The 13,115-nt window shown below is 40.7% G+C and overlaps 1 protein-coding gene across 3 annotated transcripts in view; it reads right to left on the bottom strand.

Moving 5' to 3' along the window:
• Positions 1 to 11,949: 11,949 nt before the first annotated feature.
• The window catches only part of RB195_017223 (uncharacterized protein), a gene marked incomplete at both ends in the record, with an annotated part of 39,900 nt that continues 38,734 nt past the window's right edge, over positions 11,950 to 13,115 (bottom strand). For all 3 annotated transcript variants that reach the window (XM_064184124.1, XM_064184125.1, XM_064184123.1), the window contains one exon: positions 11,950 to 12,060. In XM_064184124.1, the coding sequence (XP_064040003.1) occupies positions 11,950 to 12,060 (111 nt within the window). The remainder of the gene's footprint in view (positions 12,061 to 13,115) is intronic.

Raw genomic sequence — 13,115 nt, 5'->3', positions numbered from 1 at the left:
TATTATTTGCTGTAAGCTATACATAGTATCACGTCGCAAGAAGGGAAAATTCTTGGCGATAGGTGAGAAACTAATTTCTACCGAGGCATAGCGCAGAGAAGCAGAGTGTTCCCTGCTTTTTCCTGGTTTTTTCTTTTTCTTTCTTTCAAAGGCTGAAAAAGCTAAAGCTAATTAAAGCAGTTGTGGAAGTGCTTTGTCCCATCACTTATTCATTGCGTCGGAACTTGCCCACAACTACATAAATATGAAAGAATTATTTATGCGAGAATTCCGAGAAACTCAAGACCTCCTTGCTTTCTCTTTTCATTTGTTGCTTCTCATTTTTCACATAAATTTCACATGAAAACAATAAGGATATGTATCGAAATGATTTTTTTATTTAAAAAAAGAGCTGTTTCAATTTTTGAGGTTTTTACGGCGAAAAATCCGCTCTAATCTGGACCTGGTTTACTTCTGTAATCTTTACAGTCACGTGGATGTGGATGCTTTTCGGAGTATCGAAAAAAATCCAAATCCAGGACAATCCACGATAATCCTCTAAAATAATCCAACTATCCTATTTACAGTAGCAATTCATACAAAAAAAGTGCATCAAAAAAGAAGTTCTGGCCCAAAAATGGAAATTGCTCGAAAGAGCAGCTAAATAGCAGTAGTATAGCGATAGTATAGGAGCAGATGCTGCTATCGTATCAAGAAATAAATTTTTCCCTTTGAATGTTATAGAATTATGAACGTGAGACTGTGTATCATTATTTTTTCTGACATTTCAGGATTCTGCCTTTGAAACTGCATGCAAAGCAGATCAATACTGTAATGTTCAACTACTGTAATGTTTTACCAGATCATTCTATGTGAATATTGTGCTGCGGAACTCCCGCTCTCGTATGATGAGTGCATTAGAACTAATAAGACAGGAAAAAAGGATCTGTTTACGTTGGCGTATGCGAACATAAAAGTGGAAATATGATACGACAATGCTCCCACATGGTAGTGCTGGAAGCGAAGGACAGAAAAGCATGCCGATCAATATGCATCGAATGCACTGGATGAGGACTAAATTTGGTTTGGTTTTTTTCGATAAAAGGAAGAAGTTTTCGTTTAAAAAACCTCTGTAGACGCAAGTATTTTTAGCTGCACCGCTTCTCCCCCCTTTTTCCTCCCTCCATGAGGCGAGCGTATCGGATTCAAACGTCACGGCACGTCGGCGGCCACGAGTTTGTTTAGTTTTCAGCGTCCCAAGCCGTTGCGACAGCGGCTGAAAAAACGCAACAACCCGGCATAAACCGCCGGCAAATATGTACACAAAGACTGAGTGAACCGTGAAAATGTGAGCAAGCGAAGCGAACGAGCGACGACGACGGGCCGAAGCGAAAAAAAAAGCGGAAGAACAACCAGATCAATGCGATCGGGGCGCGATGCGACTGCCACCCTCTCGCTCCCCCCTCATCCGTTTCCCCCGGAGGATCGTGCCGCCCGAGTAATTGAGCAGTCTGCACTCAATAAAAAAGTGCCGAAATGTAATTGCATACGTTAATTTAGGAATTTCAATCGCTTCACTTATACTCACTACTGCTAATTTCCTGCGGTACAACCGACACCACATGGAACGCAGAAACTCTCGGACTTTTGCGAAGAATACGTACACACACACACGCTCCTGCTACAGCAAATAAAATTGTTCATCGGTCCACCGTTTGCAAACGAGTCTGCACTAAAAGTACGGTACATGTGCATGTTTTTCACGATATTCGTTTGTAAACACCATCTGTTAAATGTTCAATGTTTCATGAAAAGGTATTCAACAAATATTTTGTGACAGTTGTCCTAAGGTATATGCACACTATGAGAGTGCGAAGGAACAGATGTCCAATCAAATGGCAGAATTTGATGTACTGAAAAAAGAAATGAGATCAGTTTTACGGGGAGAAAAAACAGCAAAACGGGCCCAATATAGTATCCTGGGATGGACAACTAGCACAAAGTTCACTATACTATGCGGAGTGGAATACCCGTATACTGTACAAACACAGCGGTACAAATACATATGGTTACCTCTGTGAAATCACTTAACCGTAGTATTTACTCAACAATGGACATAAAACAGGTGGGGAATTGGAAATGAAATGAAAACGGAGGAAATAAGGACAGAATGAGAAGCAGAGGAACGCTAAAAGGGAAATAGAGGAATAACGAGAAAAAATGAGATGAAGAATAATAGGAAGGATCACTTTTCTCAGAAAGGAAAGGCTGGAACAGAAGATGAGTTTAGGAGAAATGAGTGAATGAATGAGAAATGTTTAGGGCATGAGGAAATTCAGAGAGAAGAGCAGAGAGAGAGAGAGAGAGAGGAAGAGAGAAAGAAAGAAAGAAAGAGGAACAAGAATGGATAGAGCGAGGAAAACGAAAATGTGAAGATTAATCAAAGTTATCTCATCCTACGTACCTCTTACAGTAACCTATGTAGGTAGGAAAGAGAAGAAAGACAGTAAATAAAAGAAAGAGGATTGAATCCCCGAATGGGCGGACATCGAATGTTTTTAATGCAATCTACCACATGTGCAGCATATGAGAAGACGGGAAAAAACGTCCAGAAAAAAAGAGAAGAAAAAACAGAGAGAGAGCAGAAACGAGCGCATATATAAAGAAAAAGAAACTGTTACAGAAATAGTAGAGAAAGAAAGGAAAAAAAAAGCAAAAATAAGACCGAGAAAGAGAATTGAAGACAAGAACTGACTAAAAAGAGCATAACAGTTCAGATCAGAAAGTTCAAAACTCGCACGGCTTAAAATCGATTTATCGATTTCATGCAGCTAGAATCGTAACCATAAACGTGATTATAAACAGTGCTTGGAAAATTCTGATTGTTGAAATCAATTTGTTTTGTCTGCATCTCTGCTGCCTCCAATTTTGTCATGTTCTGTCTTCGCTTTTTTTTCAATTTTAATGTCTTCTCGTTTCTCCCGAGCAATCAATCTATAATCGGAGATCAGCTGACACGAGCCGACGGACGCTACCGTAATCCCAAAGACAGTATACAGAAAATGAGTCATGTTTGATTGGAAGTGATATCAAGTGAACGCAAATCCTGGATTGCAGTTTTTTTCGCACGCGGACAAAAATTTGTGCGAATATTTACTTGTTGATTTATTTTTTTAAAGTTAATGATAAACATTTTCAGAAAAGTTTCTCTTAGTTTTTTAAAGAGGAGGAGAAGCGTAAAAGTTGTGATTTACGAACTCGTGGCGGGACTCACAGAAAACAGGAAAGGTGTTATAGGATACGCTTATGTCAGATGACAGATCACATTTTTTCATTGTTCTTTCTCATGGGGAGTAAAAAAAAAACAAAAACGCAGAGGAATCTATGTCTATCTTCAGGCAAAACAGTTCCAGACAAGACCAGACTGTAGAACGATCGATGGCGATCAATGCCAATCAATGAGGATCAATCGATAATTGCCATAAGACAATAAAAGCGAACGAACACAAACGCAGACAGACAGCACTTTTGTTGTATGAACCAGCGCACACATACACCCATACACACACGAGCGGCAATATGATAAGAAGAAACTTTCTCGGTGTCTCGCGGTCTGCGCTCTCCACCGATTCCCACGATCGCACTCTACGTCTCTGACCGCCATCATCGCCGCGCGCGAAAACTAGTTAGCCGATCGGGCCGAAAGAATTGTTCGTTGGTTGGTTGGTTGAACACTCTAACACCCACATGTGTGCAGGGATGCATCGATTTTGAAGGACGGGGGGAGGGGGGAAGGGGGAGAGGGAAATTGCCTGACAAAACCAGCAATGTCCGTGGTGATTAGTTTTCATGCCGAAGTGGGCGTGGCCTAACTGCAACTGACAACTTCTCGACGGATGCTTAATGCAGTAAGAACGGGAAAAATGTACAGTTCTGAATCTCCTGATGATGGGTTTATAGGATGCATATAATATGAAAATACGAGGAAATGGTACTTTATAGCTTCTTACTGTAGAAATGACGTCATTACGTGGACGTGGCTAAATCCCTGGATACTCCAATGGGTCGACGGGTTTATTTAGGAAAAGTCGAGAGATTGAGACATAGCCTCAAATAGCAGGATATCAATTTCCTTTGAAGTATTCTTATGTTTGTGAATTGTTGCATGGGTAAGCCCCGCCCACCCGGTCCTAAAGAGAACTGATCATTTATTTTTTATTATTTCTTTAACAATAATTATAACTTTTATTTAGTTTGCTGTATATATTTGTGCATGTCTAAAAACACATTAAAATTCTTATTTTATCCACTTTAGGAGAGCTTAGGAAAAAACTATGCAATTTCTGAAGAAAAGAAAAAGAAACTCGTAGATAATTCTCCTTCGGATAGCATTGAAATAGGGTCCTGAACGGATAAAAACATCCTCGACAGTTTCTTTCTATGACATCCTTTTGAGCTAATTACATCACCCCGGACGATGCACATGTTCTGGCCCCGCCCCTTCAGGGGAAAAAAAACTAAGATGGATGGGCTCTGGACGTTGAGAAAACGATGCCATCGCATTTGGACGTTAATTTCTGTGGGACCCAGTGATGTCGACAAGCTCCACCTTTTTCTCTTCGATGTCATCGAATGGATGCAGCTTCAGAGAGAGAGCATAAAACCGATCGATACGGTGAGTGCGCCACGGATCATGCGCACTCGTAGCTACAGGTGGAGCGTGGGTGCATTTGCACCCGGTACAGCACGTACGACGGTGACAGTGAAAAACTGGACGCATGTGATCTTCGATCGAACCCGCTGCAAACACACACGAAATAGAGTATATTAGCGGTGATTAGCGCGAATTTGGATGCGTTGCGTAGATTACGGTAGCATGTAGTGACAAATCCGCTACAGCTACAAATTCGCATATCCACAGCATAGTAATGGCCATTGTGACTATGCTGTAGATGTAGTGAAGACTGAAAAATTCTGGCATCCTGCCAACGGTTCCTGAGGTGGAAGGATGAATTAGGTGAGATTCAAGGGAATTAAGATCTAAACGCATCACCCCACGAATCTGAGGTGGTACGGATTTTAGATGGAGTATTCGTACACGGGATAGTAGATTATGGAGAAAAGGGTGATTCCGTCCATTTCTTCCTAATTCCCGTAAAAAAAACGGCCCGAAAGGTGCGACGCGTTCACAAGACTGGCGCGCTCCAATCGAACTCGTTGCGAAAAATACTGCGCCGGAACGCTCGAAACCGTAACTTCCGGACCGTTTTTTACGGCAATTAGGAAGAAATTGACGGGATCACCCCACTTTCCATAATCTACGATCCCGTATACGAACACTCCACCTGAAATCCGTACCACCTCAGATTCGTGGGGTGATGCCTTTATGGGAAAAGTGACGTCATCAAAACTTTAGCTGTTCGGAAACCGCAGCCGAATTAGCTATATGTCACGTATGTGTGGCGTGGGTGAAGGGGGGAAAATTCAATTCGACCTTGGCTAGGTGCCAATTCGTTGCGATGTAGTGAGAAATTACACAGTGGACCGCGAATGATTGATGTGTATGGCGAACATGGTAAGATTGACCGTGGGTAGGTTCACCCGAAATCACATGACTACATTTATTACTCGGTAACGTGACAGTTAGTTTTTTTTTCTCTTGTTTTCGGTGATTAACTGACGATTAATCGAAGACAAACGAACAACGTATTACAATGCAGTAATTTTTACTGCATTATCTGCGACATGACTGTAGGGAAAGTAAAAGAAATGTTGTAGAAAAGTGGGCGGAGCGAGGAAAATCCGGGAAGGAAGACACTAAAAATCACCGTTTTCAGAACGCTACGAAAACGATTGCGCAGGGTTTCACTACAATAAGTTAGTTGCCGATTTTTTACAAAATGTTCTGACTAAGAAAAGCGTGTTTTCTTTTTTTTCTCCTTTTTTTCGTGCACCATTGGTGTACGTGAATAAATAAATAAATAAATATTCGGAGCGTTCTTCCTATTTGGGGAAGTGATACAACATTTGTGCAAATCCAGAAATTCAATAAATACCAAGAAAAAAGAGTCACCTCCTACCAGCTACCTGAACAGCGGGTGAAAGAGAAAATTTCGCAAATTTTGGACGATCGCATGTATTTTTAGCATAAAATTTACATACGTCAGATAGAATTAGCAACAAATGGGTGGAGCGACGAATGTAAAAAAAGGCGATTATCACAGGGAGAGGAAAAAAACCCCTACCCGCCTTAATCTCACTGAAAGTCAGGAATGGGATCAAGAGAGCATTTACGACAAGAATGAGGTGAAAAGAGGGCGGAGTGAAGAGTTTAACATTTTAGACGTAGATAGAATTCCGAATTCATGGTTTCATAAAAGAATCTCATTATAGATTTTATGATCCGGACTTTTTTATGAAAAGCATTCGGCTTTCCTTCCCAGAGGGCCACCGAACTTGTAAAAGCCCGTGGATGGTTCTGCGAAGAAAAGTACCCAGCAATATATCTGTGGTAAATCCGCCGAATGAGAACATGCGCACTCCCGGGAGGGAAAAACCTGCAAGAAGCCCCAGATCCACATCGGATTCCTTACTGTAGTTCCAGTTCCAGGAAAGTGGGCGGAGCTGGGAAGCTTAAAAGGAAGAACACTTCCTGCTTGAACTCGTTTATTTATGGTTCCAGGCATTGGATATCCACTCAAGTGGGCGGAGCTTTTTCTGATTCCTTAACAAACTAAGTAATTTACGGTATAATTTATATTTTTAATAAACTAGTGATTTAACATAAGTGGATCTTTAAACACAGTTGACAAGAACTTCAGAAAAAGAGAAATTGAGGAAAAATGAATGGAACCTGTTTCTTTGCTATGAAAAATTACTTGTATTCATTTTGAAAAATTTTTTTCCTCAAAAATGACACGAAATCAAAAAAATGAAGCAGTTCAGCCAAAGTAAATCGCTCACAATAAAGAAAGCAGTTCTGTTAGACATAAAAAAGATTTTAAAAAAGCCGGAGGCCTCAGTTTTTGTGGATTTAACAAATTGTTTTCAAACTCTCACAAGGTTTACGTCATTAACTGTGTGATCAGCAAAAAATTGCGAAAAAAAGTCGAATTGTCTGCGTCTCGTACTTTCATGCAAACTCTCCCTCTTCCATGCAACACATACATGTATATATATACACACACACGCGCAATCGCCGCCATGGTCGGGAACAAAAATTGGTTTGTGCGGCGGGGCGCCAGCAGCCGGCGGAAAAAAAAACGGGACCCCGCCCCGGTGACGACGACATCGTCGACGCGGAATCGATCTCTGGTTCGAGACAGCGCAACATTGGCGGTGACGAAGTGCAGTGAAGGGGCGGATGGAGTGCAGCATCATTGGAGGACCACAGACGAGCGTTTGCCGAAAGAGCGCGGCATTTGTGGAGTGCGGGAGAGAAGCAGCGAGTAAACAGAGAAACACCGAGGCTGATATTCACAGCACACACACACTCACACACCGCACATACGCACACCAAGCACGCGAAATGGCAAATTTGTGTGGGGATCGAAAATGAGTTTCTAGCTGTGGTGGATGGATGGAGGTGTGGAGAAAAAACGGTCGACCAGGATCAGAGGGGAGGGAGGACCCAGGGGAAAAAGCATAGTTGAAAAAAAACAAGAAAATCCACAAAGAAGAAAGCAAACGAGCAAGGATAAAAGTTTTTCGGAAGAAATAGACAAGAATCATGATAAGATAAAGACGACTGCAAGGAAGTAGCCGGACACCTTTTGATTCCTTTTTTTCCTCTGAAGAGAAAAAAAAAGATTCAGGAAACAAACGTTAGACGAAAGAGTGAAAAAACCGAAAAAAATCGTAATAAAAAAGGAATAAATGATGGAGATGAGAAAAATGAGAGGGATGTGGGAATAGGGATGCGATCAATAGCTTGCAGGAGGAGAAGTGCAGTAAAAAGAGATAAGGCGAACAAACAAACACGCTGGATAAAATTCATCTCGAAATTATCGAAGAAATTTATTAGAGAGAAGAGAAATGAGAAGAGAAAAAAGAAAAAACTCCTGAAAGTTTTGAAAATGTCCCGAAGCGGCGAAGGTAATAGTTCACGAGAACTAACCACATGAACATGGAAAATTCTAGAAAATTTGAAACAAAGCGGGGGAAAAATAAATATATGAGAAATCCAATGTTAAGAAGAGAAGAAAGAGAGCAAGAGATGAAAAAAAAGATGAGGAAAGAGGTACGAGGGATGAGGAAAGAGGGGCATCGTAAGTGAACGAGAATGAACAAAGTGGGTGCGGCAGGAGAAACGATCTACCATGGCGAGATCAAAAGTGAGGCAAAGAAAAATCTGATTCCCAAGAAAAAGGTTCCTGACAATGACAGTCGAGAGCAAACACACTGTGGTACCAATAAATTTAGAAAAAATTCTAAAAAGAATCCGAATGAAATTGATTTATTTAAAACAGAACGATTCTGCCGGGGTGAATTTACTGCAGGTCGGCTCACATGATCTACGATACTCGATCCACTGCTGTGTTTGGACAAAAAAAACATCGCAACCGTCATGTTTTTTCTTGGAGGTTCAAAGAATGACGTCATACTTCGCTATTCCAGAGAGAGAGAAAGAGAGACAGAGAGACAGAGAGGAAGAGAGAGAGGAAGAGAGAGAGAAAAATTATTTGAATTTTTTCCATAGGAAAATTTCTCGCCTAGGACTATTAACTGTGAAATTGAAATTTAGAGCGCAGATTTTTGTTATTATTTATTTTTCTCCTATTTATTCCCGTATATTAAAAGTTATTGATTAAGTGCTCCCTTTTTTCAACCTCGCAGTTTTTCGAGAACTGCGGCATTTGAAAAAAAAAAATTCGAGCATTAGTACTCTTCAGAATTTATTTATTATTGTTTGTTTGTGATTCGTTCTGGTGCATGTTTGGTGTTTCTAGAATTATTATCAACATTTTCATTTTCTATCGTAAAATAAAATAGAATAATAAAATGTAAATTTACAAATTGTTTCGGGTTCATCAATCAGCACGAGAAACACCAATTATTTGTGCTTTAACTCACGTGCATTAATGGGCATGTCTACAGGAAACGGGAACGTAAACAAATAAACAAGTGAAGTGTGTAGAAAAAAATTACTTTCGAAAACACTAATTCAATTATCTCCGAATTTCTTAGTTCTTTTCTCTAATGTTGAAACCTAAAAAAAACTTGCAGAACACTTATGTCTACTCAGTGGAACACGACGCTTCCGCTGCAATTCATGGACTCACCATGCACATAGTCTCTGTGTGTCCCACATAGAAATCTGTCCGCCCCAATCGAACATGAAATGCAGTCATTTGTGTAAAAATACAAACGAGCGTCTCTGTAGATGCAATTCTAATTTGCCTCCCTTAAAGGCAGCATACCACGAATCTGGGGTGGTACGGATTTCAGGTACAGTATCCGTACACAGGGTCGTAGATTATGGAGACCGGGGTGGTTCCGCTCATTTCTCCCTAAATCACCGAAAGCAGCCGACCCTTGAATGCTGTTTTGTACGATGCCTTTTATTGCAGCCCGCCACCCTCGCACGCGTAGCGTCCCTTACTGCCTATCGGGGTAGTCCGAATTGATTTTCAACGAATCGCAGGGCGGAGGCGGCGCAAGGGGTGGAGCTTTGCAATAGACGGCGTCGTACAAAACAGCATTCTGGAGGCGGCTGCTTGCAGTGATGCAGGGAGAGATGGACGGAATCACCCCCTTCTCCATAGTCTCCCATCCCGTATACGGATACTCCACCTGAAATCCGCACCACCTCAGATTCGTGGTATGCTGCCTTTAACTTGTATGCAAAAAGAATATCTCTCAAAGAACGACGAAAAATTGCAGTAAAATAAAAATATGTTGGATCGGCGTAGGTGAAAGTGAAGGGATGAGATGAAAAAAGCCATATCATGGACTGGATGTGGTTTTTGTGGTATTCCCATGAAATACCTCGAGAAACTGAACAGAAATTAACATCGTAACAGATTTCACGAGGATAAGGTTAAGATCATCCGTATGAAGAGTATTTTGGAAATAGTATTTGTCTAAACTTCAGTGAAAGATGGGAACTGAGCCCTTGTTTTAGTTCTAGTGTACATTTACCATCACCTATTCACTATTATTTATTTATTTATATACATTTATTTATTTTTTCCATTTTGAAAAGCTACGCTTTTTATAAAAATGATAAAGAATTGCTTTTTTCATCTGAGACCATACAATACTTAAAATTTCATCGTAGCGGCTTTTTACCACTTTACTAATAAGTTAAATCTCTTACCAAGAAAACTCGTCCTAAAGGAGTAACAGAAAAAAATATTACTTGCAAGATTCTTAGGAAGACTGAGGGTTTATGCTTCCGTGGATGGGTAGAACCTCATTTTTCAGCGGAAATCCACAAAGGCCAACAAGGATACGAAAGAACAACGACAATTGAACAGCTAAAACAGCTACAAATTGCTTTGCGGAAAAAATTGTTCGAATTAGACAAAGAGCCATAAACCGAAAGCATTGTCGAAGCATTTAAGCGATTTGGCCTCAATTCCATCGATTGAAATCGATCGAACTAATTGCTTGGTCGAACTACTGCCCGTTCTTTTCGGCAACCTAATTTGTTAAGAGTTCCCGTCACATGACTATGTCATGACATGGTCTTTTTGGTTTTTTTTATCTCCAGAGACATAAAAGCTCTCGAATATTTCACCGTAGACACGTAGAAGGAGGGTGGCAAGGGAAAGAAAGCCGGAATGAGGATATTACGACGAGCCAATTCAAAATCCGTAGCCGTAGTAAAATCCGTAGTAAAAAAATCCGTAGTAAAATCCGAAGATCTATTCGTAGCCTTTAATATCGGTAATAGTCATTGTTTTCGTGATTTTAGGCGTTGAAATCTACGTATGTACAACCTTGCTCCGAAAAAAATAGCACAAGAAGGAAGCTGACGTGCTGCTTATGAGAATGGGATAAATCTGTTCGAACGAACCAATCACAATAACTCGACTCCGCCCCTCGTCCCACCCCCAAATGCAGTATATTTTTTCCTCGACTTTTTCTTCTTCTTTTTTTTCTCCTTTCTTTTATCCTTTCCTTCCATTGTTCTCGAGATATTTTAATACGCATTTTAATACAACTCCTTTATTCATTACTATCACTTTCGAAGCACACAAATCATTCGGATGACTTCACATATATGTAATTACTCGTACACGATTCCGTGTCATAACATGAATATCACGATGTGTATATGGGCAAAGGCACACAAAAAAAATAGAAGAAAGTATAAACGTGTTCTAGGTTCTAATGGAATCTACGATGCAACACATGACTATAAAAATGGTGAGCGATTTGGGAAAAAATAAGAAAATATTTCAGAAGAGAATGCAATGAAAAGGAATTCAAGAATATCTGTAAATATATTTCATAGAATAAACGTTTTACAAATAGCAACACAACCCAAACAACCATGCGCATTTTAACGAGGAAACTCGTCCGCTAAGGCGTGGCACCAAAACACTATCGAATACGTATGGTCTAGCATTGTTGGTCACGTAAAAGATTACGAAAGAAAATCAATAAATCTATCATGATACAGTTTACTTTTATTTTATTTAATATTTTAATGTCTAAATCTGAAATCCAGGTGAAATACACAAATTCAGCTGAGCAGCAGTCCAAAAACAATAAATGCATCGAGGAAATACGAATAACAACGATAAGACGAAATTTTCTGCGATTAGAAACGGCTCTGATTGGCTCATTGCCTGTGGGCGGGGCACGCTGCTGTTCTGCGCATGGTTAGCTCACGTTTCGGAACTTAGTGGCTTTTATAATGTACATTCAGGCGAATTTCTGGATAATTTTCTCTGAGGTAGTGGCTGATAGCACGCTTTTATGCCGAATTGAAATTGTACATATTGATTATTGATTATGTGGTCATTTCTCTTCAATAGAGTCCGCTCGACTATAGTTGAGATGAGCGTAGATCAACACGCCAATGTCCCGGTGACCATTTTCGACAGCAATGGAAAGCGCTGTTGAGCTGTCCTGGAATGAAAAAGTGGATGAGAACAAAGTTATTAATAAATATAATAGTATTAGATTGATAAGAAAGTCTTGTAAAGTCCGTAATTTTCTCCATTTTTTTTGTTTATCCAGCATACAATGAAAATCAATCAACAATATAATCGCCATTGTTAGTCACTACAGTGTTCCATCTCATGGGCGTCGCGCTCTCACAGAACTGAGAAAGAAGCCGGTGACCGTCCGACTAATATCATCGCTTAGTGAAGTAATTTCTTAGCCAACAATGCCTTAAAGGGGCAGAGTAAGCGAGGAGGCTATGCCAGGAGAACCTGTGCCCCAGCCATTTCTTCTTTATTTTTTGATAGGTCTCCTTAGCTACAGGGGGTCTCGCGTTGCCGTGAAAGAGTTGCACCAAAGCTCGTCTTTGCCGCTTTTCTCGAACAGCTTCGGCGAGTTTCTGGAGCTGAGTGGCGTAAATGTCAGCGTTCAGCGTGTTCTTCTTAGAGAAGTGCCAGAAGAGGATCTTCTTGGATCCTCTTCTGGCACTTCTGTGCTTCGAGGAGAATGCTGGATCCGATTGTCTCCTCTTGCGAAAAGAGCAGAACAGCGGTCGACAATCCTGGTCGTAATGGTGGCCTCCGCCAATGCGCTGTTCATGTCATGGACTGCTGTCGTCGCTCTACTGGTGCGGCGGCATTCATGGAAGGTGATGGCTCGAGGGCTGCTCTTGTGAAATTGACATCGTGGTTGAAATTGACATCGTGGTTAAAGTTAAAGAAGAGTACCCAGCTACATATATCTTTTGCTGAGAAGCTTCGAGAATGTTCTATAACTACCACATGAGACTCCCATAACCCTAGTATAAATCATGTCGGTAAATTAACATTGCAACCATCATGCTATATAATAACAAACTTATTCTGTCACGTGTGTGTATATCTGTCTGTATTCTGTCTGTATTCTGTCTGCCTGTCTGCAACGAGATTCCAGAAAGCGATGAGATGTGTCCAACGACGCCAGATAGATGTGGTGACGCGGCAAAGCGATAAAATGAAGTGAGACAAGTTCCACGGCAT

The sequence above is a fragment of the Necator americanus genome, chromosome II, assembly GCF_031761385.1.
Source record: "Necator americanus strain Aroian chromosome II, whole genome shotgun sequence".
Taxonomy (NCBI): domain Eukaryota; kingdom Metazoa; phylum Nematoda; class Chromadorea; order Rhabditida; family Ancylostomatidae; genus Necator; species Necator americanus.
Note: the sequence above shows the minus strand (reverse complement) of the source record. Positions and strands in the feature narration are given on the sequence as shown.